General features: G+C 39.2%; 4 protein-coding genes across 8 annotated transcripts; 3 read left to right on the top strand and 1 right to left on the bottom strand.

Annotated features, from left to right (window-relative positions):
- Positions 1–91: 91 nt before the first annotated feature.
- Positions 92–1807, top strand: LOC107838434 (putative pre-mRNA-splicing factor ATP-dependent RNA helicase DHX32). The gene is made up of 3 exons (XM_016680722.1): positions 92–179; positions 281–468; positions 1209–1807. The coding sequence occupies exons 1-3, from the start codon at positions 174–176 to the stop codon at positions 1396–1398; spliced, it is 384 nt and encodes a 127-aa protein (XP_016536208.1). The 5' UTR covers positions 92–173; the 3' UTR covers positions 1399–1807.
- On the bottom strand, positions 1789–4597 carry LOC103150452 (protein BCCIP homolog). Its single transcript, XM_007570077.2, has 7 exons — positions 4373–4597; positions 4046–4120; positions 3880–3960; positions 3707–3793; positions 3101–3288; positions 2836–3004; positions 1789–2182 (listed from the first exon to the last, which is right to left on the bottom strand). The coding sequence occupies exons 1-7, from the start codon at positions 4502–4504 to the stop codon at positions 2012–2014; spliced, it is 903 nt and encodes a 300-aa protein (XP_007570139.1). The 5' UTR covers positions 4505–4597; the 3' UTR covers positions 1789–2011.
- Positions 4598–4872: 275 nt separating this feature from the next.
- LOC103150430 (uroporphyrinogen-III synthase-like) lies at positions 4873–8763 on the top strand. Of its 4 annotated transcripts, none has more exons than XM_007570065.2 (10): positions 4873–5101; positions 5544–5607; positions 5695–5778; positions 6029–6125; positions 6242–6316; positions 7425–7499; positions 7592–7675; positions 7808–7893; positions 7994–8092; positions 8573–8763. In XM_007570065.2, the coding sequence occupies exons 2-10, from the start codon at positions 5545–5547 to the stop codon at positions 8693–8695; spliced, it is 786 nt and encodes a 261-aa protein (XP_007570127.1). In that variant the 5' UTR covers positions 4873–5101; position 5544; the 3' UTR covers positions 8696–8763. The 4 variants fall into 4 exon arrangements, with proteins under 4 accessions (XP_007570127.1, XP_007570111.1, XP_016536196.1 ...); XM_007570049.2 differs by having other exon boundaries at positions 4874–5101; positions 5522–5607; XM_016680710.1 differs by lacking the exon at positions 4873–5101 and adding an exon at positions 5152–5176 and having other exon boundaries at positions 5522–5607.
- Positions 8764–9540: 777 nt separating this feature from the next.
- LOC103150420 (matrix metalloproteinase-21-like) lies at positions 9541–16680 on the top strand. 2 transcript variants are annotated; one of them, XR_001664491.1, is made up of 9 exons: positions 10588–11027; positions 11512–11651; positions 11737–11878; positions 12029–12286; positions 12372–12544; positions 12846–14291; positions 14410–14466; positions 14584–14643; positions 16213–16680. XR_001664491.1 is itself a non-coding variant. In XM_007570038.2 (6 exons), the coding sequence occupies exons 1-6, from the start codon at positions 9606–9608 to the stop codon at positions 13149–13151; spliced, it is 1995 nt and encodes a 664-aa protein (XP_007570100.2). In that variant the 5' UTR covers positions 9541–9605; the 3' UTR covers positions 13152–14355. The 2 variants fall into 2 exon arrangements, 1 of the variants encoding a protein (XP_007570100.2); XM_007570038.2 differs by lacking the exons at positions 10588–11027; positions 14410–14466; positions 14584–14643; positions 16213–16680 and adding an exon at positions 9541–10581 and having other exon boundaries at positions 12846–14355.
- Positions 16681–26562: the final 9882 nt, after the last annotated feature.

Here is a 26562-nt window from a genome sequence, read left to right on the forward strand (position 1 = left end):
TGTTGCCGTCAACAGTTATGAGCCTTTTTCCAAAAAGGAATTAAAGATCAAACTTTTTTTTTTTCGTTACATAAGAAAAATGCANCCGAATTGAGCTTCCCATTTCTGAGCCAGCCTTTGGAACCAAGACAAACACTAACGACATAAAAAGAGCCCTGCTGGCTGGATTCTTCATGCAGGTAGGAAATAAAAGCACATTAGTGATATTTCTTTGTACTCTTCAGCTTCATTCATTTTTATCATTTTCCTCTTTTATTTTTTATTTTTCCCATTTGCGGAGATTGCTCGAGATGTGGACGGATCGGGGAATTATCTCATTCTGACGAACAACCACGTGGCCCAGTTGCAGCCATTCTCTGGCTACGGAGTTCAGCCACACAAACTGGGCCTACCAGAGTGGGTGGTCTTCAACGAATACGCCCTGTCTGAAAACAGTTTGAGAACAGTGTCGGAGATTTCCCCTCAAATGTGAGTTTAGTTCAGCAGACATGTGCATATGAATTATAAGTAAGGGTTCTGACACTTTTTTTTTCTTTTTTTTCCATTTTCTAACCTGGGCATTTGAGCACAAAACATTCACCTTGAACCTGCTTTTTAAATAAGTTGTAAGAACATAGATCAGAACAAGTACCTGTTGAACAAATATTGCAGCCTGGTTTTGAATCACTCTCAGAATAAATTCAGATTTTTGGAAGCAAAATTTTATTCCTTTTTATTTCTCTAAAAATCCTAAAAATAAGTTTTTGGTAGTTGAATAACTGAAATTCCTATTTATTCTAAATGTGAAGTCATATAGAGACTGAAAAGGGAAGTAAAATAGCTGTTTTGAAGTTGTTTGTAATTGCTCATTTATTCAAAAAGTCAAGATCAAAACACTGTTGGATAAACTGTTAAAGTCAAGGAATGATTTTCTAAGGTACTTGAAATAAATATTAATTAAGAAAACCAGTACATTTATTGAACATTTTTTGGACTTGTTCTACAGAAACTTGTAGGACAAACTTTTCCTTAATTATTCATACCTGGATATGACTTAAATAGTCAAATCAAATATTTAAGAAAGTGTAGGAATCCTTATAATTGCTCCTGTTTGAATTACCAAACAAATATTTATCTTAAAATACCTACAGATTTTTTTTTCTTTTTGCTCTTTTATATGAACTACATTTTCTTGGAATGTATATTTTTAATATGATTTTGTGTTTTAGGTTCAATGAAATGGCACCGATGTACTTCTTCTACAATCTGCCCCCTAGTGAAAGCAAAGACATACTGCAAGTCATGTTGGACTTCGAGGAATCCAGACGTTGCACAAAGAAACAAACCACAAACAGAAACAGTGACACTGACAGAAGCTGTGCAGCTGGAACACAAACTGACAAATGTGTGATTCAGTGAGCTGAAGCATCTGGGTTTTACGCAAGTAAACTATTTGGAGCAGACAGAACCTACAGGGGTTGTTTGTAGCCTGAAAGCTTTTGTAAACACTTCACTGAAGACTAAAGAGCCGACATTGAAAACGGTATCGGTAATAAGTTCCAGTATGTAGATTCGCTACTTTTCCCAAGATATATCCCAGAGTACTGTGTGTAAAACAACCAAGTATCCCAAAAGTTATTTCAGATGCGTAAGCTGTTATATTTCTGTCTAGATCAACAAACAGCCTAAGGAGTTGAAATGGAAAAACAAGAATGAGCTTTTAATATTTCAGAGTTTTTTTTTTCTTTTGCAAGATGTAATCATGAAGCTTCTTTGAAAACTGCTGAAGTGGACAAAACAGGATTTCAATATGAAAAGCATACATTTACTTCATTTGACTTAATTACAACTTATGTGTAGTCTTATTGTACAGTAAATTTATTCAGACAGAATTAAAAAGCTAGTCTTTTAATTGCTGTTGCCTTGTACGTATTTAGCCACAAAAGCTGTTTTTAGAATCAGGAAGCCACCAACGGTAGCTGAGGTTTTAAACAGCCTTTTTGCATAATTTCCAGATTGTCTGAGTCTTGGCTCACACAGTCAGGTATTCCTTTAGTTTTTCCATTACAGCAGGCATTCTGTCCATAGGAATCACCATCACCGTCCTGAAAGGCTTCATGGGAACATCGTCAGACGACCACCTGCCACTTAGACAGGAATCTGCATCCTCTTCTACTGAGTAGTGGAACTTGATGATGGCTTGCTGTAAAACAAAAGCTAAGAATAAGCTAAAAGCAGAGTCAGTGAATTTGGATTTTATTTAAAGATTTGGTAATTCAGTAAAATATTTTTTGGGGGGGCTAGGGGTTAATTCTTTTATGATTTACAGCTCATGAAAACCCAATATCTGTTTGCCACAAATCAAAATCTTACGTAAGCCCAATAAAAAGCATTTTAATACACATTCTGAGAAATATGTTCGTGTACTGTATTGCATAATAGTTCAGTACTTGGTCAGGTCTCATTTTGTATGATCTCCTACATTAATGTGCTGACTTTGAACTAGATGAACACAGAGGACCAAAAACAGTTGATTTCCCACTCATGCACCTTCCACCACACTTTGTCCTTCCACTCAACTTTACATTAACCTCAGATGCAGCACCTTATGTAGGCAGTAACATTCGCCTTTTTGTACTTGCATTTAATGACAAACTGAATTTTTGGTTTTCATCAGCTGTAAGTCATAATCTAACAGGAATAAACACCTCAAATATATCATGTCACTGTGCAATCTATGCTACTTTCACATTTTGAATAAAACTACTAAAATGAACTAATTATTTCTGATTTACTGGGACCTGTAGATCCAATCTGGTTTAAATCTTCCACAGCTTGTATGATTTATGACTGTACCTCATGAAAGAATTCCTCCTCCGCATTGATAAACATGTACTCCTCTTTTGGAGCTTCTCCCCTAGCTGGGATGCTCTTGGTTGCCTCTTTGCACGTCTTGCTGATCATCAGGCAGTAGTGACACCTCCCGCTCGGTTTGTTTGTCCTCTGGGCATCTGCCATTTCTTTCCTGAAAGACAAAAATCAATTTTGTTTTAGCAACCCGGATTAGCCGATGTAAAATATTTGAGCCAGGAAGCGATAAGAAGTAAAACCGAGGACCCACTGGAGCTGTTTATGGAGAGGAAGGGCGATCTGTGGAGGTACGTTGATGAAGCGCTCGCTCAGCAGCAGACCCACAGGTTTGCTCGTGTCGCTGAGGATCTTCTCGAGCTGTTCTGTTGTGCTGTGAGGAGCGTTCTTCTCACACTGGTCCACTACCAGCTCCTTGACATCCTCCACACACTGCACACCCTGCAAAATAAAACATAAAAATAATCACCCCTTACATTTAAAAGGGATTTCAAAGCATTTTTAATTCCCAAGTTGCATCTTTCCCGAGGCACAAATTAAAAACCCATTTAAAGCATAAATACAGACATTAATCATGAAAATTTATGGACAATATTTCTACACAGATCACGCTTTAAATATGGCGGGAAATGAGAAGGAAAAGAGAGCAGAGAACCGGATGGATGATTCGACTGAATGGTTGGTTTGATTTGTTGGGTGATTTGGGTGAACAGATATTGTTTGACGGAAAATAAAATTAATTGGCTAAACAACATCTGCATGTACAGATGAAGGATGCACGACTGGATTGTTGGACAGATGAATGATTGATTTTTAGCACCGGACAACCTCTCAGGGTTGCGTATGGCTGCAATGTTACCTTTCTCTCTGTCAGGTTGAGCATAGTGATGAACCCAAACACTTCATCTGGATCATCATCATCGCTGTCCTCTGGCACTTCGGCTTGCTGCAGCCAAACGAAGGGACAGCGTTAACGGAAAGCAAGACAAAGCAAGTGAGATCAAAAAGCATGTAATGTAACGATAAACCCACCTTGACCACACTTCCGACGTGATTCTGCTGGATAATAATGTCAGTCATCTCCGATACGTCCACGTGAGCCTTCAGGAAGAGCTGTGGCCAATCATAACAGAAGTGACATCAATAAACAGCTCTCTCGGGCAGACCAGATTTTTCATACAAAGATACGGTTTCTTACCCGATTCAACAGCTTCTTAACGCCGTTGAAATCATTGGATGAAATAGCGTGCGCCTCAAAATCCACCAAAACCTCCTGAAAGAAAAAGTGGAAAAGGTGAAAATTACAGACCAACAGTAATGGCCAAAAGCTTACGTGTTTAATCTAATAAAGTAAACGCACAAACGTAAGAATGTGAAGCAAATTTCGCTTCACGTACTCCAGCAAAGCAATAACAAGAAAAGCGTCAAATAAGGTTCGTGTGCAGACCTCGTAAATAAACGGAAGATTCCAGCTAACAGGCTAAGGATGCCATTTAAGTACTTAATGAGTTATTTGTTGTTTCACCTCATTAATTTCTTCATCGCTGTCCTCCTCCACGGACTCATCATCATCCTCGGGGTTCTCATCCGAGCTGTTCTCACTTTCTTCGGGATTTTCACCCACGCCAACTGCTCTCCTCTTAGCCGAAGAAGCCATGCTTGCAAGCGTGAAACACGTTTATTTTTAGGTGGGCGGGGAAAGGGTCATAGTTCAGGACATAGAAATAGAAGACCAGACGCCGCTATGATCTCTACGAAAGGATATGTCAACTCTCGCATTCTTAGCTTTTTTTACGCGTCTTTCTAAAAAGTGGCACTCGCAATATGGCAGAGAGGTCGACGTGCGAAACAAACTCGTAGCTCTTGTACCCAGCTTCTATGCTCTTCGACATCTATTCAGCAGAATCTACGCAGAAGCTAAAGCCCGGAGGCCGCCATTTTGGCTCTAAACGTACAGGGTTGTCGCTCTCCGCTGTACATGGGAACCGCAATGTCGGCTTGACTGCAAACAGGAAATGGAATTAACTATTCTCCCTAACCGGGGAAAACACAGTTTAGACGCTAACAAAATCAGCAATTTGGGGGAAAGCACAACCGTATTAAACGCACGGTAACATTTTTTTCTTTGGTCTTTTAAAATTAACACTTGTTCAGCTGATTGTGCACACATCATTTACGTTAAAAAACTGCAATACGTCATCTGTGGACACCCATTCTTGATCATACATGAGAACATCTGTATGGACAGCTGAAGGTACGTTACATCTTGATTTTAATCAAAAAGTCCAAACCGTTTCTGTTTTGTCTATTTTATAACTAGTAGCTTTCGGTATATTCTCTTCACTATAGCTAATGTGTCACCAATAGTAAACAATAACAATCAGGCTGCAGAACACTCAGTTGTATTCCGAAAATATCACTGTGTGTTTAACTTTAAAGGACAACAATTGTAATTTCTGTTTGCTGCTAGTGAATATTGCCAGTACTTGCTGTTGTTCACCAGCACAGTAAGGGTGAGTCAATAACGTTATCAGTATGTGACAGTTTTAGGGAGTGACTGACTTATAAGAGCCTCCACACCCACTGTCAGTGGTCGTTTTTCTACTTTGGGTTTCTGTATTCCGTTGCCCTTTCAACAAAAGAACCTAAAATCTTACTTTCTCCGTATTCTTAGTTATCTAGCGTTTCTTTGCCAGGATGCATGTATTACTACTTAAAGAGCCGAGAGACGAGGAATCTGCACCTGATCCCTACATGAAGGTAGAAGCGCACTTATCCGAATCCAGAAGAAACCGTAGTAATGTGATTGATGAAATGGTTTTTATGTGTCATTTTCTGCGTCTAAAGGAATTGGAATCGCATGGACACAAAGCAACACTCATCCCTGTCTTGTCTTTTAAGTTTGTCTCATTAAACACCTTTTCCGATAAGGTACGTTTCATTATAAAGGAATAAATATCTCCATCATGCATAAACAGAAATGCATTTATGTTTGCAACCCCTGGAACAAAAATGTTCAACAATTCAAAAATTGTAATCTGTTAATGCTGTATCAGCATAACCCCACACTGAAAACATAACCTTTAATATGAGTACTGTATTAGAAATAAGCATCGTAAATTCATAAAAGAAACATGGGTTTTTAACAAGTTTTTAAAATAGAATGTATTGCTTTTATTAGCTTTTCCAGCCGGAGAAACATGGTGGCCTGATCTTTACCAGTCCCAGAGCAGTGGAGGCTGTGAAGATGTGTTTAGACATGGGAGGAAGGAGAGAAGGTGAATTTATCCCATAAAATAAGCACATGCTTTAAGCATTAGCAGACATTTGTAGTGTGTTTCTCTGGAAGTTAAATTTTACATTATGATTGGCAAAACATGTCTTCTTTATCCAGAATGGAACAAATCCATAAAAGACAAATGGAACTCAAAATCCATATATGTGGTCGGGAAGGCAACCGCAGCATTAGGTAAGCCGTTGAGCACAATTTTCTTAAATCAGCGTTTCCTAAACGTTCCTAGTGGATATTGCACCTCATAAACTATTTATATCTGAGTGCGACATGCACCTGGTGCTTGCAGACATGTGTGAAGAGGTTTGAGTACGGTCAGCCAGTTGTTAGACACAAGTGACAGATTGCTGTGACATACAGACAACAAGCAGGTGGAAAACTTCCCAATGTTTGCTTAACTTCTCCATTGTCTATTTAAAAAAAAAAAGAAAAAAGGCTGAATTTACTTTCTCTGACACATACACCGTTTTTATTTTTGCAGCAGTGTGTAAAATGGAATGTTTTATCCTTGTTTGCTTGAAATGAAGTTTTCACTGTTCTATCATTTGCGGTTGCTCGTGTAAAGCTGCAGGTGTTTTACGTAAACATGTGGATTGGGATGTAGCGCTGTCTTACAGATGATCAGGACATTCTCAATTCAAGGCCTTGCAATAGTAGTAGTTCAACTTTTCCACGTTGTGTCTCATCACAACATGAAGCTTGAATATTTTATTGGGATTTTTTTGTGATGCATACATTTGAAAACTAAGCCTGATTTTACTTTGACTCCACAATTTTAATCTATTTTGTGTTGGTGTGTGATATGAAATCCCTATGAAATATATATTAGTTACTTTGTCAAGAGATTGTGTTCAAATCAGCACAAAGTCTCCATTTATTCCTTACCTCTTTCTAATTTCTTCACAAACTCTTCCCATGATCTCTCAAGTGCTAAATGTCTTTGCAGACTGAAAGTTTGCTCTGGAAGAGACCAATTTTCATTATGTAATACTGCTTGTGACGTCAGTCAAAATAGGATTTTGTGTAATTTCATTGTTGGCAAAAATAACATCTACTTGCACAGCTATAAGCATATTGCTAAGGTGCACAAATTAGTGGAATTGTTTGATTTAATTATACAAGCAATGCAAAACATGACAGATTGACAGTCAAATAGATATTTTAACACACTCGATTATCAAAAATTGTTACATGAAAACTCGACATAAAGAAGATGATCTGGTGAAGAATGATCAGCATAAGGTTTGTGTTCATCTTTGTTCTGTTTGCGCTTTGCTCTGTGCAGTTCAAAGTCTGGGTCTGAAGCCCCTGGGAGAGGACACGGGGACAGCTGATGTCCTATCACGTCTTATTATTGAAAGTATGATGTGATCTGTATTGTTCTCTCACGCTTATTAGGCAAATTGAAAATTTCTATTAAGCACTGTGACGTGGTCCTTCTTTCTGTCTTAGGAGAGGACACCGATATCCCACCGCTTTTTTTCCCCTGTGGCTCAATTAAAAGAGAAGTCTTGCCCACGGCTTTAAGGGAAAATGGTAAGCACTGTCTTTTATTGTGTCTCACAATTAAAACTTAAGTCCATAAATGCCCTCTGGGGTTAAGCTAATTAATGAGATAATAACTGCACTACCTTCGTCACCGTGGGGGATTTATTTCTTTGTTTCCAGGGGTTCCCTTAGAGACGCTGACTGTCTATCAAACGGCTGAACATCCAGATCTTGAGAAAAATCTGAAAAACTACTTCACAGAGCAGGTGAAACCAAACTTCTTCTGTATTTTCAAGTAAAAAAAATAAAATAAAAAAAAATGCTGTTTAATATATTATAAATAGTAACTTACTTATGTACTCACAGGGAACTCCAGCAAGTATAGCTTTCTTCAGTCCATCCGGGGTGAAGTTTTGCCTGGAAGCAGTGCGAAGGCTGTCGGGCGACCAACTCAATGAAATAAAGGTATAGTTTCTTTATAATTGCTCACAAGAAGATATGAATCGTTCACTGGTTCTTTTATTTTTCTAAAGAATTCCAAGTCAGAAAATACTACACCCATACTTACTTATTATATTCATAAGTACTTGCTTGCAGACGTCTTCTAAGCTTTTTCACACATTGTCACATTACAGCCACAGCGTAGTTTATTGGAATTTTATGCGATATGCCAACACAAAGTAGCGCAAAAATTTAAAGTAATGTCATGTATCCCAGTATATACATGACCATAGGTATTGTCTGTTTTAGTTTGTTTTAAATATCTCTTTTATCATAAGAAATGTAATCCTGTGGCTCTAAATTAAACCCTAGATTTGCAAAACAAGTAGAGACGTTTCTCAAACGCCTTGCAAAATGTGATTTTTACAAAGTATTGATTAAGGACTGTGAATACAAATACATGCCTGAATACAAATATTTGTGTCTGACTCAATTTGTCTGTAGTTTGCCGCCATCGGGCCGACTACACGGGACGCCATGGCAGCGGAAGGCCTCTGCGTGAGCTGCACAGCTGAAAAGCCAACGGCGGAGCATTTGGCAGCAGCGATAGCCACGGCTCTACAGTGACCATCCTGAGTCATCTACTCTTTAAATCCGACCAATCTATCTGTTGTCTGTCTGGTTCAACATTATATTTAAAAAAAAATGTCCAATCATGTTTAATATTTTGCTGCTCATGTCACCATTGCTGGACTTAAAATTTGCACTGAAAAAATGTTTGTGTCATGAAGGGTCAAGGAAGTTTATTTTATTTCAAACTTGTTAGTGTTGAGATTAGTTTTTTAAAATAAAGCTTGGTTAATGTGATTAAAAATGGCAAGCTGTGTTTTGTTGACATCGTTTGTTGTTCGCATGAAAGTGAGATCGTAGCCCAGTCCACAGGTTAGCGACTGTTTATCTAAGTAACTGGAGCATGAATAACACATCCAGTTGTATTCACCGAGGAGAAGTTTACTTTTCACACACAACTAAGGAAAGTGGCTAAAAGTGGGTGTGTAGAAACTCAGGACTTGCTTATAAAGCAGTGCTGCTCTGTCCTTGGACTACTTGGTTCCTCCACAAAGGTCAACGAGTCGACTGGAAACACGATGCTGACTATTATCCAGCTGATGCTTTTAGTTTTTCTGACAAACCCAAACCATGCTGAGAAACTTTTCCACAACAGGGATCATTCCGACATGCAGATTCCTACATCTCACCAAGCTCCTGTCATAACAGACGAATATGAAGCGGAGGTAATTATTCAAATTTTATTTTTTCCATGTTTTACTGACATTTTAATGAAACTTAAATGGAAAAGAAAAAAGAAAAAGCATGTAAGCTAACCTTAGTCAAATTTGCTGATGTGCTCATGGTACGTGTATTATGCCAACATTGGTGATGTGCTAATATTAACATACTTAGGGGCTTATTCCATATAAAAATTGCAAGTAGCAAAAGTCGCAGCCATAGAATTGTGAAAACTCTCCTTGGTTTGATGTTTAAATGGCTGCAGACAACAAAAAATAACTGGAAAACATTTCAGCAGGAGGATCTCAATACGGTTCATAGTATTTTTACAATAATTGTCTTGTGGATATCCTTTCAGTTATTTCTTTCTAGGTATGGATTTATCAAACCAACCCAGAGGGAGGAGATCCAGATGAAACAAAGTGGCATTTCCTTCAGTGATGACTTCCTGGATGACTTTCAAACTGCAATCCAAGAGGGAACCTCAGTGCCTCTTTCAAGGGACATACCTAAAACTAGTCATGGCGAGGTCCACAAAAGTGAATCTGAGAGTCAAGCATTTGTTTCAGCCCTTAAAGAGTTTCAGATGGTATCTGGACTTCCTGTTACAGGAGTGTTTGATGATGCCACCAAGGATGCGATGAACAAACCAAGGTGTGGGGTTCCTGACAAGGAGACAGACCCAAATCCACATGTTGTAACAGAGAGCCACATCGGTGGCTCGGAGTTGGAAAACAGTTGGAATGAAACTTTCGACGAGGCCGACGGTAACAACACAGAAAGCAGCATAATTGGCAGCTCATCAAACTCTTCTGAGGACGACATATTAAATTTTAACGATACAGAAAGCCTCCTGACTATTTCAAATGATACACACAAAAACAATAGTTTGGGTAATCCAACCGGAAACAGAAACAGCAGCAGCAGCAGCAGCTCAAGCCAGAGTCAACCTCTGCAGAACAGAAGGCGTCACCTTGCTGATCTCGTGTCAAAAAAGAGGCAAAAGCGGGATTTGACAGAATCTGGGTACATGGCGTTTTCTAAGGACGTTCTGAGGTGGCGGTTAATTGGAGAAGGTTACAGTAGCCAGCTGACCGTTGATGAGCAGAGGTACATCTTCAGGTTGGCCTTCAGAATGTGGAGTGAGGTGTCTCCGCTGGAATTTGTTGAAGATACCTGGTCACCTTTGGAGGATGTTGATATCAAGCTGGGCTTTGGCACGGGTGGGCATTAGTCAGTATGTCATATACTCACTTTGTCATAATGCATTGTACATAATTTACTGGGTTTTAGTAATGTCTGTCACTCTGTAGTGAACTTTTGAGCCAGAGTGTTTTACAGCCACAAATTTAAATGTATTTAATCAAAATTGTGACTAACTTACAGTAGCATTGGTCAGATGAAACCAAAATGGATGTTTCTAGCCAATATGCAAAAGGTGATGTGAAAATATACTGTGCACCAAAGCATATTTATGTGTTAGGATGACTCATTCAAAGTTCCAGACCTAAATATATCCGAGTGGAAAGATTTAAAAAAAAAAAAAAACCTGATGCTCACAGATGGTCTTTATCCAAACTGATTAAGCTTGAGCTGTTTGGCAAGTGTTTCAGTCTCTAGATGTGGAAAATATAAACCAAAAGACCTGGAGATATGCTTACAGCAAAAGGTATTTGTCAAGTCTAGAATGTGTTTTCACAATTTACAAGTATGAATATTTTTTTAAACTGAGGATGGGGAAAAAAGAAAAGAATTTCAGGGAAATAAATGCATTACTTTTGCATTAATAAATACTTAGAGGAATCAATACTCTGTATTTAAATAGCCACAATATACCTTAGATTTCGTCAGTGATAAAATAGGTTTTTTGGGGGTTTTTTTGTGTGCTAGTGGTTTTCACAGATTAAAATTTATGTTTTAAAAATTCCTTTATTTATTGTAGAATAATTCAGTCAAACTAACTACTGTAGATTTTAAAATAAAGCTGACAAAGGTGATTAGGATTAATCAAATAGCCTTTTGATGCCTAATTGAAAATCTTTTTTTTTCTTTTTTTTTAGTTTTTGGATTATTTTATAATTTATATAAATGAAAAATAGGAATCATTTTTTCTTTTCTTTTATCTTTTTCTTCACATTGTCCCTTCCTCACAGGAAGACATCTGGGATGTAATCAAAAGTTTGATGGCACTGGTCAGGAATTTGCCCACGCGTGGTTCCTGGGAGATATCCATTTTGACGATGATGAGCATTTCACTGGTCCCAGTTCTCACACTGGTATAAGCCTCCTTAAAGTGAGTAAGTATGCTGAGTATAGCCAGTTACTACTGGAAAATCTAAATGTTGACTGACTGCCCCCTTTCATATCCTTCCTCTTAGGTGGCAGTTCATGAGATCGGCCATGTTTTGGGGCTGCCTCATATCTACAGGCCTGGATCCATAATGCAGCCCAGCTATTTGCCCCATGAATCCAGCTTTGAGATGGACTGGATGGACAGAAAAGCTATTCAGCATCTATATGGTGCTCTAATACTAACACTTCTTGGACACACTCAACTAAAAATCCCAAGAGATTCAGTGTGGGATAAAGATACATAACAATTACATGAGATTATTTTTGTAATTGCTGCTTATTTCTCCTCACGTTTGCACACCCCCCCCCCTTCCCCAGGTGGCTGTAAAGGCCGGTTCAGCACCGTGTTTGACTGGATCAGGAAAGAGAAGACGCCCTACGGGGACGTAAAGATCCGCTTCAACACGTACTTCATGAGAGACGGCTGGTACTGGCTGTACGAGAACAGAAACAACAGGACGCGCTACGGGGACCCAGTCGCGCTGCAAATCGGCTGGCACGGGATCCCCAGCGATGGAGTAGACGCGTACGTACACGTGTGGTCCAGAAGAAGAGAGGCCGTTTACTTCTTTAAAGGTAGAGAAACTATTTCATTTCCACCGTTTTCCTACAAGTGGGACATTTGAGGGGAAGTCCGTGTGACAGCCTGTCGCTGTTGAAGGTCTGCAGTTCTGGAGATACGACAGCGAGAACGACCGGGTGTTTAGGCACGACTCTGAGGGCCGCCGCTATCCGAGGCTGATTTCTGAGGGCTTCCCGGGGATTCCCAGTCCGATTGACTCGGCCTTTTATGACAGGAGAGACTCCCACATCTACTTCTTCAGAAGAGCTCAAGTAAGAAACAAATTCTTGGATTTATATTGCAGTTAACTAAGTGCAGTTTAATTATGTAACCTTTGCAGTAAAAGTCAAAGCAAGGGGAGAACAGATGATTAAATGACATCACCCAATCATTTAAATCTTTAACAATACAACACCTGGCAGTTGGCTTGTAAAGAGCACTGGGTAATTGTTTTTTTTTCAGTGTCCTTTGGGAGCGTATTCAAGCAGACAAAAGTCCTACACTTTCTCTGTTATTTGTAATTAGTCAGATCTCTGTTTTTGCGAAATGCTCCAACTCTCTCCGTCTGAACAGGTGTATGCATTCAGCGTGGAAACAAACAGCTTGGCGAGTGGCTTCCCCAAACACATCCGAGATGTTTTCCCTCCGGTGGAGAGCGGAGACCATCCAGATGGCAGCATCGACGCTGCCTACTTCTCCTACTCCCACAATGCCCTCTTTCTGCTCAAGGGCACGCGCTTCTGGCGAGTGGTGGGCAGCCGCGAACGCTGGCGCCGGCCCTTTCTGCCGCGAAATGGCTTGATGCCACACAAGGAGGTGGATCAGCAGTGGTTCGACATCTGCGACGTTCATCCCACCTCGCTCAAACTAAGCCGCTGATGGGATGGGGTGGGGGAGCTGCAGCAGAGATAAAACACACCACTAATGTTTACAGATGTATTCTGCTGCTTTACCTTTTGCGTGATGTAGGCCGTGTAATCTTTTCGAAAAGACAAAAACAACTCTGTTGGCATGTTTTTCACGGAAGTGTGCTGTGAAATGTATGGAACAGCTGCTGCTGGTTTCTCTTTCATTCATCAGAGAAGCAGGTAGATTTGCAAAAGATGCTTTTAGTTCAAATGTTTGGAGTGTTGACGTGAATAAATATGTAGAGTATTTACTCGTTCTTTGGAGTTTTACTTTCAGTGATCTGAAGCAAAGCTGGTCAGGTCTGTTGCCGTCAACAGTTATGAGCCTTTTTCCAAAAAGGAATTAAAGATCAAACTTTTCTTCTTTTTTTTTCGTTACATAAGAAAAATGCATTTTTCAGTAGGAACACAGAAGACATGAAGTAAACATTTGGTTAATTAGTGATTCCCCTTCAGCAAGTAAACAGCTTGGTAATTAGTCTCAGTTTTTGTTTAGGGGCTCATTTTTTCTTTTTTCTGCAATTTTTTTTATTTTTTATTTTTTAGTTTTTTAATTTATTTTAGTGACTGTGTGAAAGAGGAGAGATTTGAGGGGACTTTGGATGCCTTTTCTTTTGTAGCCATCAGGTTAGGTGAAGTTACATTCATGTTAATACGCGACATAATCAGGATGAATCCCGTCTTTCCAGGTGGTGAGCTCTCTGTCATGGACCTGGGGTGTTAGCAGTTTGATCATTTTGTTTCTTTATATCCACCATATTCTGTTCAATCCCTTTTATTCGTAGTCGTTCAAAAGGTCTCGGCATACAAATTAATTCCTTTGTCTGTAGTTTATTTTTGCTTTCTGTTCTTTGTGCATTTGGATTTTGTGTTCTTGGATCAGTGTTGGCCCTCTGGCTCGTTTCCTTGAGTCTTTGTTCAGCTCTAGTGTTAATTGTTCTTCTTCCCTCAGTCTACATGTTTGCCTTCCCTCCCAGCTGCACCCTGTTAGTAATCAGCCACCTGCCTCTTGTCAACATTCACACTCCTCACTATCTAAGCTCCTGAATGTTCATTGTTTATCACTGGATCCTTCTGTCATGATGTCCTTCTAGGTCCCTTGGATCTGACTGTAAGTCTACAGAGTAGTTTGTTGTTTATAATTAAAAGAATGCTGTTTCCCCCCTCCTCCCCCATCATCAGTCTCTGTGCTTGGGTCCTTTACTAACCTAAACATGATGTGTTTGCAGGAGACTTTGTCCTGAACAGCGGCCCAGGATGGTCACCATGGGATAGATACTCAATAGGTGATGTTTAGACCTGAAGAATGAAAATGGCAACCATATTTACCTGAGGAGATTAAATTGGATGCAACTTTAAACTATAAAATGTTTAACTCATCTTACAACATTTAATTAATGCAGATATGTCAGGGTGCTTTCCATCACCCGAGTACCTCAAGTTCTGCAGTTCTGCTAATGAGTGTATGTATGCGTGTATATATAATCATAATCAGATTTGTGTGTTTTAGCATTTATTACATCAACTTTGCACAAAATGGAAACTAAACTTCCTCATAATGATGAAAGTACATTTTTACTGTTTGACTCTATCATGTGTATCAAAACAAAGCTACCTCAAAAATCTTTTTATTCTTGAGCCACTATTGAACATGGCCTGGATGTAATGAAAAGTCTGCAATAAGCTTTTTGAATATGATGGACAGTAACACTCCTGGGATGTCTTCCTTTAATAACCTCCTCGACGGAGAAGATTAAGGATTCACAATCAGCCAAAGGATATTACACTGAGATCTGTATTGATGGAAAAATATTGGAAAAAATGTGCTCTTCTTGGTGCTTAACACTGTTGAATATTACAGTATTCATGCAAAGAAACAAAGGCACTGATTCTTTAATCAATGCATTACTCGAACACTCATTAATTCACCTCTTTTTAAGGGATTAAGCTCCTGCTGGGCGTCTGCTAACTAGCTTTGTGCTGCAGGTGCTCTGCGGGCAATTTAATGAACTGAAGGAGAAATCAATTACAAGCTAAAGGAATAAAATGTCATGGTAAGTGCAGTTACAGGAGAGGGAGATGTCAAGAGATGATTTTTTTTTTCGCCTCACAGTTTAAAGAGGGAGCATTAGCAGCGTGAAAATGAATGTTCAGATTCAGACTGGGACGTTAAACTGTCTGCTTTTCTTTCCAAGCTAAAGGTTTTCTTTTTAATTTAGTTTAAAATTGCAGTGTTCATCTTGCTCATATTCTTAGACGTTGTGAGTTCGGTTATCACAATGTTTAAGTACATTGTAATATTTGCATAGGCAAAAATGTGCCTTTTTTTTCCTGTTTTTAAATAACTTTGAAATGGACACAGAAAACATACTAAATCTGGATGTTATTGTTTATCCAATTATAAGACTGTATGCAGTGTCTTGCAAAGTGTTCGTGCCCTTTTGACCTTTTTCATGTTAAAACCACAAACTTTTTTTAATTTATTTTTTTTTTTGTAATTAGGATTTTTATATATTTGACCAGGGATCTCAAACTCCAGTTCTGGAGAGCCTGATGTCTTTTAACAATTGGAAACATAACTGGAGAAGTGCATCTGAATCAAATTATGTAATTGCCTCCTCAGCAGGCAGCCAGGTTCTACAGGATCCTGCTAATTACTTCACTATTTTAAGAAAATAAACAGCCAAAAGTTGAAGGGCACTGGCCACAAAGATGAGCGTGAAACCTTTAATGCAAGATCAACTCAAAGTGAGGACAAGGATAAAACTCGGTGCAGGCAAAGAAAGAATCCAGCCACCTAAGTATAAATGTAGATGTTTGTTTACAATATGGTTTTTTTTGGGGGGGCGGTTTAAAGAACAATACCGAACAAACACCAAGGAACGCATCATGAAAGTGGTGAGGTAAGGTTAAAAAAAAACAATATCCCAAGCTTTGGACATCTGCGACTGTCGAATCCATCATCTGAAAATGGAAGAGAATGACATGACTGCAAACCTACTGAGGCATTGTTCATTCCCCTAAAATTACAGGCTGGGACAGGAGAGCATTCGTCCAAGAAGCAGCCAACAGGCCCAATGTACCAGCTGCGGTGATCTGGTTGGACTTCTACACCAACTCTAAACCTGCAGCCGGAGCTACGAATGGAACGGAGTAGATCAAGGGGTATTTGTAGGCCGGTCCAGACACAAAAGTCTGTGTGAAAAACATTAACATTTACATGTATGTGAATTCTTCCAAAGATTTACAAACGTTTGATGCAGCAACACCAGTAGAGGGCAGCATCAACACACTGTTTATTTACTACTTAGGGTTCCTGCTGTTCAGTTTATGTTTATTTTTTTATTTGAAGAGTGGGACAAGGAAAAAAAAAAGGGCATCACACTACGTACTGGAGATGTGGACGCATCTTATTCTCCATCTGTCAGAGATATAGCATTGAAAAGCTAATGTCAGCAAGAAGTGGAGTGGGCTCATTCAAATACATTTACCCCAATCGCCACATGCTGTTTGCTTAAGTTTCAGTCTCTTTGAAAAGGATTTTGTGGTTGCTGCCAAAAACTCCCAAGGTAGAGCGCGGATAAGCATTTATTCCACACGGTAATAAGAGTGGAATTCCAACTTTCCTGGAAAGCCGATTTTGAGCTGAAAGTTGTTTTGAGGATTACTGTAAAAGGTGTGATTACCCCTCCCCCCACCCCCGACTCTGGCTGGTTTACAGTGGTTCAAAACAACTAAAATAGAGCTTCGTCACATCTGACTTGGTAAATTACACAGCTTATCACCTTATTCCTAAAGGGCTGATGGTGATGAACTGATACACGTCTACCATCCATCCTCTCATGCATGTATTTTTCCATCCATCCATCCATCCATCCATCCTGTTTCACCCATTCAAACATTTTGGTTGTCCTTGTGCTCATAAATAGAAAAGTTTGGATTGACGCAGAAAAAAAAAAACACTTAGCAAGGGCTTCACAACTTGCCTCTCACTTTCAAATTCAAATCATTCTTTCAAAAGCTGCATCATCAAATGGTTTCCAACAAAGTGGTCCTTGTTAAGAAGGTGTTATGTGGCAGAAAAGTAGGATATGAAATTTACAACCCAGGCTTTAATGCCGTCATTACACCAAGAAGAAGAAGAAACTCCCAAAGTCTGCATTAAAAAGCAGGTTTCTAAATGAATGACAGAGAGAGTTTGTTTGACATTAAATCCAATCATCACTTATACAAGCGAGCAGGGGCTTCCATTCCAAATGGAAATAGTGCAGTAATTACATGTTTTCTCTTAGGAATTGTCCACATATCAAACAACCCAATTTGAATGAGGAATCCAAATCATGCAAGTGTAATTAAGCATTGTGTAGCCTCATGCATAATGTAGCTCTTACTGACTACAATATCTGATAAACAAATAGTGTGGATGTGTAGGAGGAAATGTTTGTCTGCGCCGTAAAAGCCAGCTAATTTGCCTCCGTGCGGAACGGAGAAATCTCTCCCACCCGCTGCAAGCTGAACCTCGACCTGCAGCTCTGGTTGGGGGGTGGGGGGGGGTTTAGAAACAACGAGGGCTTTTCTGACACCGTCAGTCTGAGTGGCAACTGCAGGTCACACAGAAGAGGCTGCCCCAGCTTGCTGCCTTCGTTTTCCAGCACAGGGAGAAAAATGACAGGAGACGATTGTGCCATGGCAACGTTTCTCCAAAAACAAAATAAGGAAGAAAAGAAAAAGTAGAGCGATTTAGACTGATTGGATCAGAGCATCGAATGCTTATAAGCTGTCTTGAAGTTCCCCATAAAACAACTTCAGAAGGACTATTTTACTGCTAGACTTTAGTTGCACAGACAGAGTTGTAGGATCTTTTGAAGATATGTCACAGCTGGGTGGCAAAGTAAATTCACTGAACTGCAGCAGAAGCAGAAATCTAAATCAAATCCAGCCAGAACTGTCTGCTCAGCTTGATTCCAGATAAAAGGGATATTTTTGTAGTTTTTTGTATTTTTGCATGAATTATTCCTTTAATTTGTCTGCCAGTACTCAGGAAGTCAGCCCTTTTCCAACAAACATTACTACGATGTCAGTGGACAGGACTTCAGATGACTGTTTTTGCACAAATTGTAGGACAACTACTAGGTTCCTACACTGTGTGGAAAATCATGGAAAAATAATGGACAAGGATAGAAAAAGACAACTTTGGAAAAATAGTTTTATCAGAAATTGCTCCTTGTTGCATTGTCCATCCACTCATCCATCTATGTACATTATGTTTTAATATTTGGCCAGAAGGGGCTGGGGTCTCTGTAAACAAGAATCTGAAGAGGCGTTTAAACCAACATGCAGCCCCTTTTTAATTAATCGCTTCCATGCTTTTGATGTTCAGCAGCAGGCACGTGCAAAGGGGGGTCTGGGGGTGCTTGAGCACCTGCCCCTTTTGCTCCTTGCCCCCAAGTGCACTTTTGGTCAATTTTTTTTTTGTTTGTTTGTTTTTTGGTATTATTATTTTCTAAGCCCTCTTCTGACACATAATAACATGAACTAAAATTATTATTATTTTTTGTTTGTTTGTTTGTTTTTGTACAACATAATAAGCCCTCCGGTCACCTTGTTACCTTTGACCTTCTGCCCGTGACGCATGACGCAGTTGCCAGAGCTGGAGCTCTGGATCTCAACGTAGCGAACGTTCCAGATTACATAACAGTTTTTGGTGAATTAAAAACAAAAAAAAACAAAAAAAAAACGGTTTTGATTTATAAAGTGGCGTAGACTTGCTACTTGTTAGATAACGGAAAACGTTGAAGTCTCGTTTCTGCTTCAGCATGTAGTAGCGGTTTAACCAGAGAGGTAATGAAATACAACAGACACTGACAGGCCTCTGCCTTTCTCTGAAGAACTACTGAGCGGGAGGAGACAGCCAGGTGAGGAAAAACTGTTCCTATCTATCGACTTGGTAGTTTTATCATACAGACATTAGGCTGTTGTTGTTGTGCTATTAGCTAGCTGCTAGCTAACGACTTTGCTAGCAAAGCTAGATAACTATAAAGCTTCTTCAGTGTATTGTTAATGATAGCAGCCATTCTTCAGTATCGTTTATGCAATACGAGGCACATCGCCCGTCCAAAACCGATCATCTCCATAATGGACATGTGTCTTCTAATTTCCTGTGCTGCATAATGTTCATTGCATTTATTCTGGCGTTAGGTAAATGTATCTTGAAGGAGAATAGCACTTAAATAAAAGTCCAACAAGGATATTCATTTAGAATTAAAAATAACTCACCCTGAATTACCATGATAGATATAATGTAAAAGTGTGTCATTAATGAAGGGGAAAAAACCCAACCCAGACTTTAAGTTTAGGGTCTGGTTCGCAGAGTATGAAGTTATTTTTTTTTTCCCAATTATTCAATGGGGAAAAAAAAAATTAAATTAAAATACGAACCTCAATTAAGCAAAATAAAATTGTAATCAAAACTTTTGGAATTGAAATTATTTCTTTTTTAAAAACAAAACGTTGTGTTTAAAAAACTATTTTTAAGATTAAATAACTAATTTTTGTCTTGTGAACTTAAAATGTTATTTGCCAAACATAAACTTTTATTTGCACACACCAGAAATCTTTTGTTGTGATTTTGGACCCTGTGAGAATCACAAGCAAAACTTTGAGTCACAAACAAAAACGTAGAATAGCAAGAAAAGATTTCTGACATGCACAAATAAGTTTGTTTTGCAAAAAAAAAAAAAAAATCCATGAGACAAAAATGTGTGATTTAAATTTTTAAAAAGTTTCTTTTTAAGCAAAACTCAGTAGGCTTTTCTCATGGTGACATGCAAAATTCAATTTTTTCTTTTTTTTTTTTTTTTTTTTTTGCAGTTCCACATTAAAGTTTGATGCAGCTCTGCTTTCCTGAATGGACTATCTTCATCTCCACTGCAAGTGTAGCAAACAGGCAGCCCTTTTTTATGTAGATTACAGTCCACTAAAAGGTTGCATTGTGCCCTTGTTTATATTTTTAATAGTATAATTCTGTAAAGACAAAATATGTCTGGTGGTCTAGCTCTGATTTACATATCTTACTAAATTGCAAGTTTGAATATTGCAGTACTTTTCTATAACAAAATAGACTTGCAGAAAGAAATTACTAATAAAATATCTTGCATATGCATAGTTGTATGCTCTAAAAAGAGATGTTCCTTAGCTTTGATTGTATATCTCACAATTTTATAATTTATCATTGTTTATTAAACTCTGAAAGCTGTGTGGCTTTGTTAATATTCTGTCCTAGAAGGCGGTTAGATGTGCCCTTTTTTTTTTTTTTTTGAGCACCTGGCCCTTTAGTGGTCTCTGCACGGCCCTGACCAGCAGCAAAACATCTCATCTTAAACGAAGTTACTGGAAGCTGAGAACATTCCCCATCTTTCTTCTTCTGTTTCTGTCCAACATCATCGACGGCTCTCTGTGGTCTTTCTTTTTTTTTTTTTTTGCATCCTTTTTCTCCATCTTTCTCCTGTTGGACAAGAGGAACAGATGGGGTTAAACCCAGGGGGTGGTGGTTTGCTGACGGGGTGAAGGATGCCCCAGGTTGAGATGGAAGGAATCCAGTTTTGCCAAATGTGGCTTCATTTTCTTATGTCTAATATTTAATCTTCTCCTTTAATCTTTGATATTCTTGAGACTAAAGAACATGAATGCACATTAGAAATGATCCCCCGCCCCCCCAATTTTTTTTTATATATTTTGCTAAATAAAACATAAATATAATTTACAATAATCTCCTTATTTAAAAGTTGTCCTTTTGTCAACAGCGTAAGAGCCACTGCCGACAACTTCAGTGGACTGTTTTAAAAGAACTATGCAATATTTTATGCTTCTTACATTGATGGAAATATGTATGTTGGTGTTGCTCTTAAATGCACAAACCTAAAAAAAACAAAAAAAAACAGAGTTGCCACAATTTTAAAAGTACAAGTCAAAGTCCGATGTGAGCCTCTAGCCTAGAGTCAGTGGAAAAGGGGGAAAAGTGACTGACCAACTGAAAATACAATAGCCACCTGTAGTTGAGGGGGAGTTTGCAGTCAAAAGACTGCAAATAATTAAAAATCCTGAAATACTTGAGACCCCAAATAAAAGTGCTTGTAACCGAGGACAGTTTTAACACCAAATATACCCTGATCATCCATGGAAACCGTGGAAACCATCTTGTCACAAGTGCAGAAGCTAATACCTACAGTCGTCCTTGTCTGCTCTCTTGGGGATACGGCCAATCATTACCAAAGAAAGGGAAAAGGAATTCCTGGACTGGCTGCTTTGCAAATGCCAGTTAGTGGCCTCTTTCAGTTGACTCATTCATGCATGTTTGAGAAATCATTGAATTATTCACAAAATGTACAAAATTCAAGGGACATGAATACTTTTGTCATGCAAGGTATCGGAGTTCCTCTTCTGAGGTAGAGTCTGATTTTATCCACCTTTTTTATTTTTTATTTTTTGGCAGATATTTGGAGGACTTCACTCTGACTCCAGCCGCTCCACTACACAGTAAAGGTCACGGCCTGAAGACATGAATTTCTCTCCGAAAAGCACAGGTAAAAGCAAAAAACACGTTTCAAACATGGAAATATTATGAAATATTATGTAGGTATAAGTTGCTGATAGAAAAACTGAACTCCATTTATGCTGCCTGTTTAAAACAAACAGGTACCATTTCCATGTTTTTGTAGTGTTTTAAAATAATCACACTGGCGACATCAAAGACAATGCTTTGGTTTTTGAATGACAAATTTGCAGTGTGCACTAGTGCGCTGCCGTTACTCAGTCTTACCGAAATACTTTGGGATCCTTCTTGCTGGGCCCACTCGGCCCCTAATGAGGCCCATGTCCACTCAGAGTAGGAAACCCCTTTCAAATATCCACACAGGACAGTCAGTGAGTCCCAGGCTAAACCTCAAACATCCTACTCAGAGGTAATTGTCTCAAAACAAAACAAAAAAAAGTCACAAATGTCCTGACTCCTTTCTATTCTTTGATGCATGATGAAATCCTACTGCAACAAGATGTTTTCATTTCGGTTTTGTCAAAAAGGTGGTGCTTTCAAATAATTTGCTAAAATCTTCCTTCGTTCCTTCCTTCCTGTATCGTGCGCTCCTTTCTTAAACATAAGCCTCCCGCGTTCATGACAGATGCATTTCCAGGCACTTTCTCGCTAAACACACAAACAGCAGGATGGTTGTTCTGCAGTTCTGCAGCTGAAACCTATTTGAAAATAGACCTCAGAGTAGTTCCCCTCCAAACAGCTGCCATTATTCATGAGCGTCAGCTGAGGAATGTTTCTCATATGTCAGTGTCAGAAAGATTATATTATGTTACAACCTCTGGCTGCAGTTTTTTTTTTTTTTTTTTTAGTAACAATTTTTTTTTTTAAGTACCAAACAGTGCATCAGTAAAATAAATATTGCATGCTTTTCGCCTTGAAGGAAGCGGTATGTATTCTAAGCCATGCTCCGAGGAAGTGCGGTGTGTCAACCAGGAGAGAATTATGTCTGCAGAGGAGAAGCTCTCTTGCTCTTAATGTGCATTTTGGAATGCTCAATAGGCAAGAATGTTGCTCGGAGCCTGAGTTTGGGCTTTGGCTGCCTCCCATGTAGGTCACACCTTATTATGGCAGCTTCAAAACTTTTCAGCGTGACTCTGTTAAGAAAATGAGAAGAAGAAGTAGTCTCCAGTGTGCGCCACGGATTTAAACGCCACTGTTTCGCCTCCTCTTTCTGGAGTGCTTTGTTTGATCTAAATGAGAATTTGGAGAAAGTGGAGCAGCCTGTGAAGGAGCAGTGAGAAATGGGGACTGACGTTGCCACCTCATCACCCTGAAATTGCGCAGAGTAGTTGTTGCCAGTGTCTTTGTTTGGAGATTAATGTTGCGTCAGTCACATTCTTTGTAAGGAGAGGAGTGGGGGGGGGGAGTGAAAGCAGCCAAACTGCACGCTGAAATCTAGCTACATCAAAAAAAAAAACAAAAAAAAAAACACCCATTCTGACGAGGAGGAAAAATAGCAGAGCTGCATTTGGAGGGAATCGTAAATTTATCTGACATGCGTGGTCTCCCGCTGTTATGAGATATTGATATTGTGCCAGTCAAAGCTTGCCATTTGTGGCATCATCAACCTCTGTGTTGTAACTTCATATGTAGGTGGAACACTACAGAGCTCTTTTTATGTGTGTGAGACGATGTTCACACACCGAATTAGGAGGCCCCTCTTTCTCTCTTCTCTCTATCTCTCTAGTTTTTTTTTTTTTTTTTCCTTTCTGCAGGCTTTGCTCAGGGGCATGACACATTTCTGAGGGGCTTTGGATACACTGGCCTGATAATTCCTTCAATTATTAAATGGTTGGCTGGCAGATGAAGTGAGCCCATGAATAAAGCAAATTGTGAGCATACAATCTCTGACAACACAAACACACAATTATTACTCATTTTCTCTGCTAGTCCTTGAAGATATGTGACAGTTTCGGGAGATAATACACTCACAGCAGTCACAATCGTGTACAGCAGTTCCTGTGTAAGTTTTTGGGTTGCTGAAGGGATGTTTTCCACATGAAATATGTATCATGCATCAAAACAAGACCAAATTATTCTTTTGAGGTTAATAGATTTAAACTTTTTCCACATTTTGCCACGTTACAAGTACAGCAAACTGTCAAAGCGGCAGATAAGATCTAAACCGAATGCTCTGATCAACGTGGAAAAATGTTTGGGGGAATGCTGCGAGCCGTCCGTCTCTATAGGAAAGTATGGTGGCGGCAGCATCATGCCGTGGGGATTCTGTGAGGACAGTACATCAAAGAAACCAGAAAAAGGCTGCGATATCATTGAGATTTCAATGACCCTACATATACAGTCAGAGCGACGTCACTATTGGCCCTATCAAAGTCTGGACTCATGTTACTTTTTTTATTTTTACGAATATATTGTCTCTCTATATGACAGCATTGGTTTGGGGGGAAATGATGGCTGCAGGACTGAAACTAGCCTTCTATCTGCTTGTGACTGATACGATTCTGCAGTAATTTTATATAACCAGCTGCACATAATACTTTTATTTAAAGATGGGGGGAAATGATTGCTTGCTGTTCTCTTTGTTCCCGAGGGTTTCTTTGCAATTGGCCCCAAATTTGAGGCCTCTAGGGATGAAGGGGTTTTAAAGTACCACAGCTGAAACTTTGGAGATGCTCTGACGTAAATGTCTACACTTGTCCAATTTCGCCTCGTCTGAAACATCAAACATACTTTGACTCAAAATCACCTCCATGCTAAATCTAGGAGTGGGGGATCGGAGAACCAGTGAAACTATTAGACGTGAGCTCCGCCGAGCCACAGGTTTGCGCACTGTAGGTTCTTTCGTTCATATTCTGCACACGAGCTTGTGAAATCAGCCGGAGGCTTTCTGAAGTGTGCGTCAGATTACAGCTCGTTTCTTCTGGCGTTTCTCAAAAAAAAAAAAAAAAGAGAATACCTTCATTTACACCCCTCTCCAACTGTTCTAACTTACCGCAGTCAAGTGCAGAACAAAAGCACAGGAAGTGGAGCTGTGCGCCAACACTAATGAAGTTGTAGGTCTTGTTCCTCGCCGCGCTCCGCTGAAGAAACAAAGCTAATCACGCTGAGAGCAGCCCCAGACTGCTACAACAGAGGGACCAGGTGCTTGTTCTTTTTTTTTTTCCACACACCCCCTTTTTCTCCTCTCTCTTTTTTTTCACAGAGCACCTGCCTATAACCATCTGCACCTGCTGTCTGTATTAAGGCAAGAGTGCAGCACACCTCATACTCCCTGCATGTACTGTGAGATGCTGGAGATCCCTCCGACTATGCCTTAAAGATATACGACGGATGCATATCTTTTGAATCTGTCAATGAGGAAGGGGGGGGGTTCAAAAGGGTGTGGACATGAAACTGAACAGAAAAACAGAGATTATATGCATGGCGAGATAGAAGCAGCAGTGACTGCTGGCAAAACTGTCAAGCAGCTTCAGATAAGTGTTGCATGACGGGAGCACTGCCCAGCATTTTTATTTTTTTTTTTTAAATGCTGTTCCCGCAGCATTTAGTTCTTGCAGGGTGATTTTAATCTCCACAGCGAGAAACCCGTGAAGCATTTGGTTCACAAAGAGGTCAAGGACAAGCAGATCACCACACCCGCCTCCTGAAACAAAGCTTTTGAGAAAAAAGAGGAGGGGAGATTTCATAACTGAGAACTCAGTCCTGCCCAATCTGCTCTGAAAGTCTCCTTTAGCTTTTGCTGGATCATTTTTAACACTTTCCATTGATTGTGGAAAATTCTTTTAAAACTTTTTCAATGGAAATTGAAACATTTTTAACATAAACTTTATTTTATTATTATTATTATTATTATTATTATTATTATTATTATTATTATTATTATTGAGAACATTTGCAAAGTAGAGTGAGATTATATTGTCATATACAGGATGTTGGTCTGTTAGCCCATCATTCTTTCATCCTGACTTCATATATCTCTTCACTTTGATGGGGCTGGAATGGCCAACTGTGGAACAACGCTGACATCCCCACAAGCTTCTCCAGAGGATTATGCTTGGTTCAGAAAGAGAGAGAGTTATACTTTTCAGTCAGTCAAGACATAAATATCAATAAATGTAACAAAAAAAATATATATATATGTGTTTGTTTTATGTTTATTGTTTGCTTCACCCAAAAATTTCTACTGGTCTGGCCACCCTTATATATATTTTCTGGATCTTTTATCTGACTTTGAATCAAACAATAAATAGACTGAAATATTCATAACAGTGAAAGAAAGTTGCCTCTAGAGATCACTGATTACTAATAATCTATGGTATCTATTACCATAGATGGATAGATCATTGCTTTAAATAGCATTATTTGACATGTATTGACATGCATCACCAAACAGTATACTGTAACACCTTCATAGTTGTAAATATTGCATTCGATGGCCCTCATCTGCAGGATAAAAAGACTGTTTCAACTAAATGTAATGTCCTGATAAAGGACATTTGCCCAAGTCATGGGCAGAGAGTGATTTGTCTGCATTTAGGTCAGCTTCATTGGTGTTTCTGATGCTGTGCATGTAACGCTACAGGTTATTAAAATTTGTAAAAAAAAAAAAAAAAAAAAAAAAAAAAGTTGCAAAACATGGCCTTTTGAGCAAGTGTGTACAATGGCTTTATATTCTCTGTAAGCAAGAGTTTCATGGGCATGGCTGTGGTTCAATAGGAAGAGTAGATGTCTGGCAGTTGGAAAGTCCTGGTTTTCATTCCTGCTTTCTCCCTTGCCAAATGTAAATTCTGCCCTGGGCAAGGCACTTAACCTCAAGTCTCCAAGTGTCAGT

The sequence above is a fragment of the Poecilia formosa genome, unplaced genomic scaffold (assembly GCF_000485575.1).
Source record: "Poecilia formosa unplaced genomic scaffold, Poecilia_formosa-5.1.2 Scaffold7, whole genome shotgun sequence".
NCBI classification, from domain to species: Eukaryota; Metazoa; Chordata; class Actinopteri; order Cyprinodontiformes; family Poeciliidae; genus Poecilia; species Poecilia formosa.

Coding starts and splice junctions, on each gene's coding strand:
- LOC103150452 (XM_007570077.2), bottom strand. CDS start 4,504: ATGGCTTCTTCGGCTAAGAGGAGAGCAGTTGGCGTGGGTGAAAATCCC. Junction 3,961..4,045: donor TTAAGAAGCTGTTGAATCGG/GTAAGAAACCGT, acceptor GATTGGCCACAG/CTCTTCCTGAAGGCTCACGT. Junction 3,794..3,879: donor ACGTCGGAAGTGTGGTCAAG/GTGGGTTTATCG, acceptor GTTTGGCTGCAG/CAAGCCGAAGTGCCAGAGGA.
- LOC107838434 (XM_016680722.1), top strand. Junction 469..1,208: donor TCGGAGATTTCCCCTCAAAT/GTGAGTTTAGTT, acceptor TTTGTGTTTTAG/GTTCAATGAAATGGCACCGA.
- LOC103150420 (XM_007570038.2), top strand. CDS start 9,606: ATGTTTAAATGGCTGCAGACAACAAAAAATAACTGGAAAACATTTCAG. Junction 12,287..12,371: donor GGCCGTTTACTTCTTTAAAG/GTAGAGAAACTA, acceptor TCGCTGTTGAAG/GTCTGCAGTTCTGGAGATAC. Junction 12,545..12,845: donor ACTTCTTCAGAAGAGCTCAA/GTAAGAAACAAA, acceptor CCGTCTGAACAG/GTGTATGCATTCAGCGTGGA.
- LOC103150430 (XM_007570065.2), top strand. CDS start 5,545: ATGCATGTATTACTACTTAAAGAGCCGAGAGACGAGGAATCTGCACCT. Junction 7,676..7,807: donor CACGGCTTTAAGGGAAAATG/GTAAGCACTGTC, acceptor CTTTGTTTCCAG/GGGTTCCCTTAGAGACGCTG. Junction 8,093..8,572: donor ACCAACTCAATGAAATAAAG/GTATAGTTTCTT, acceptor ATTTGTCTGTAG/TTTGCCGCCATCGGGCCGAC.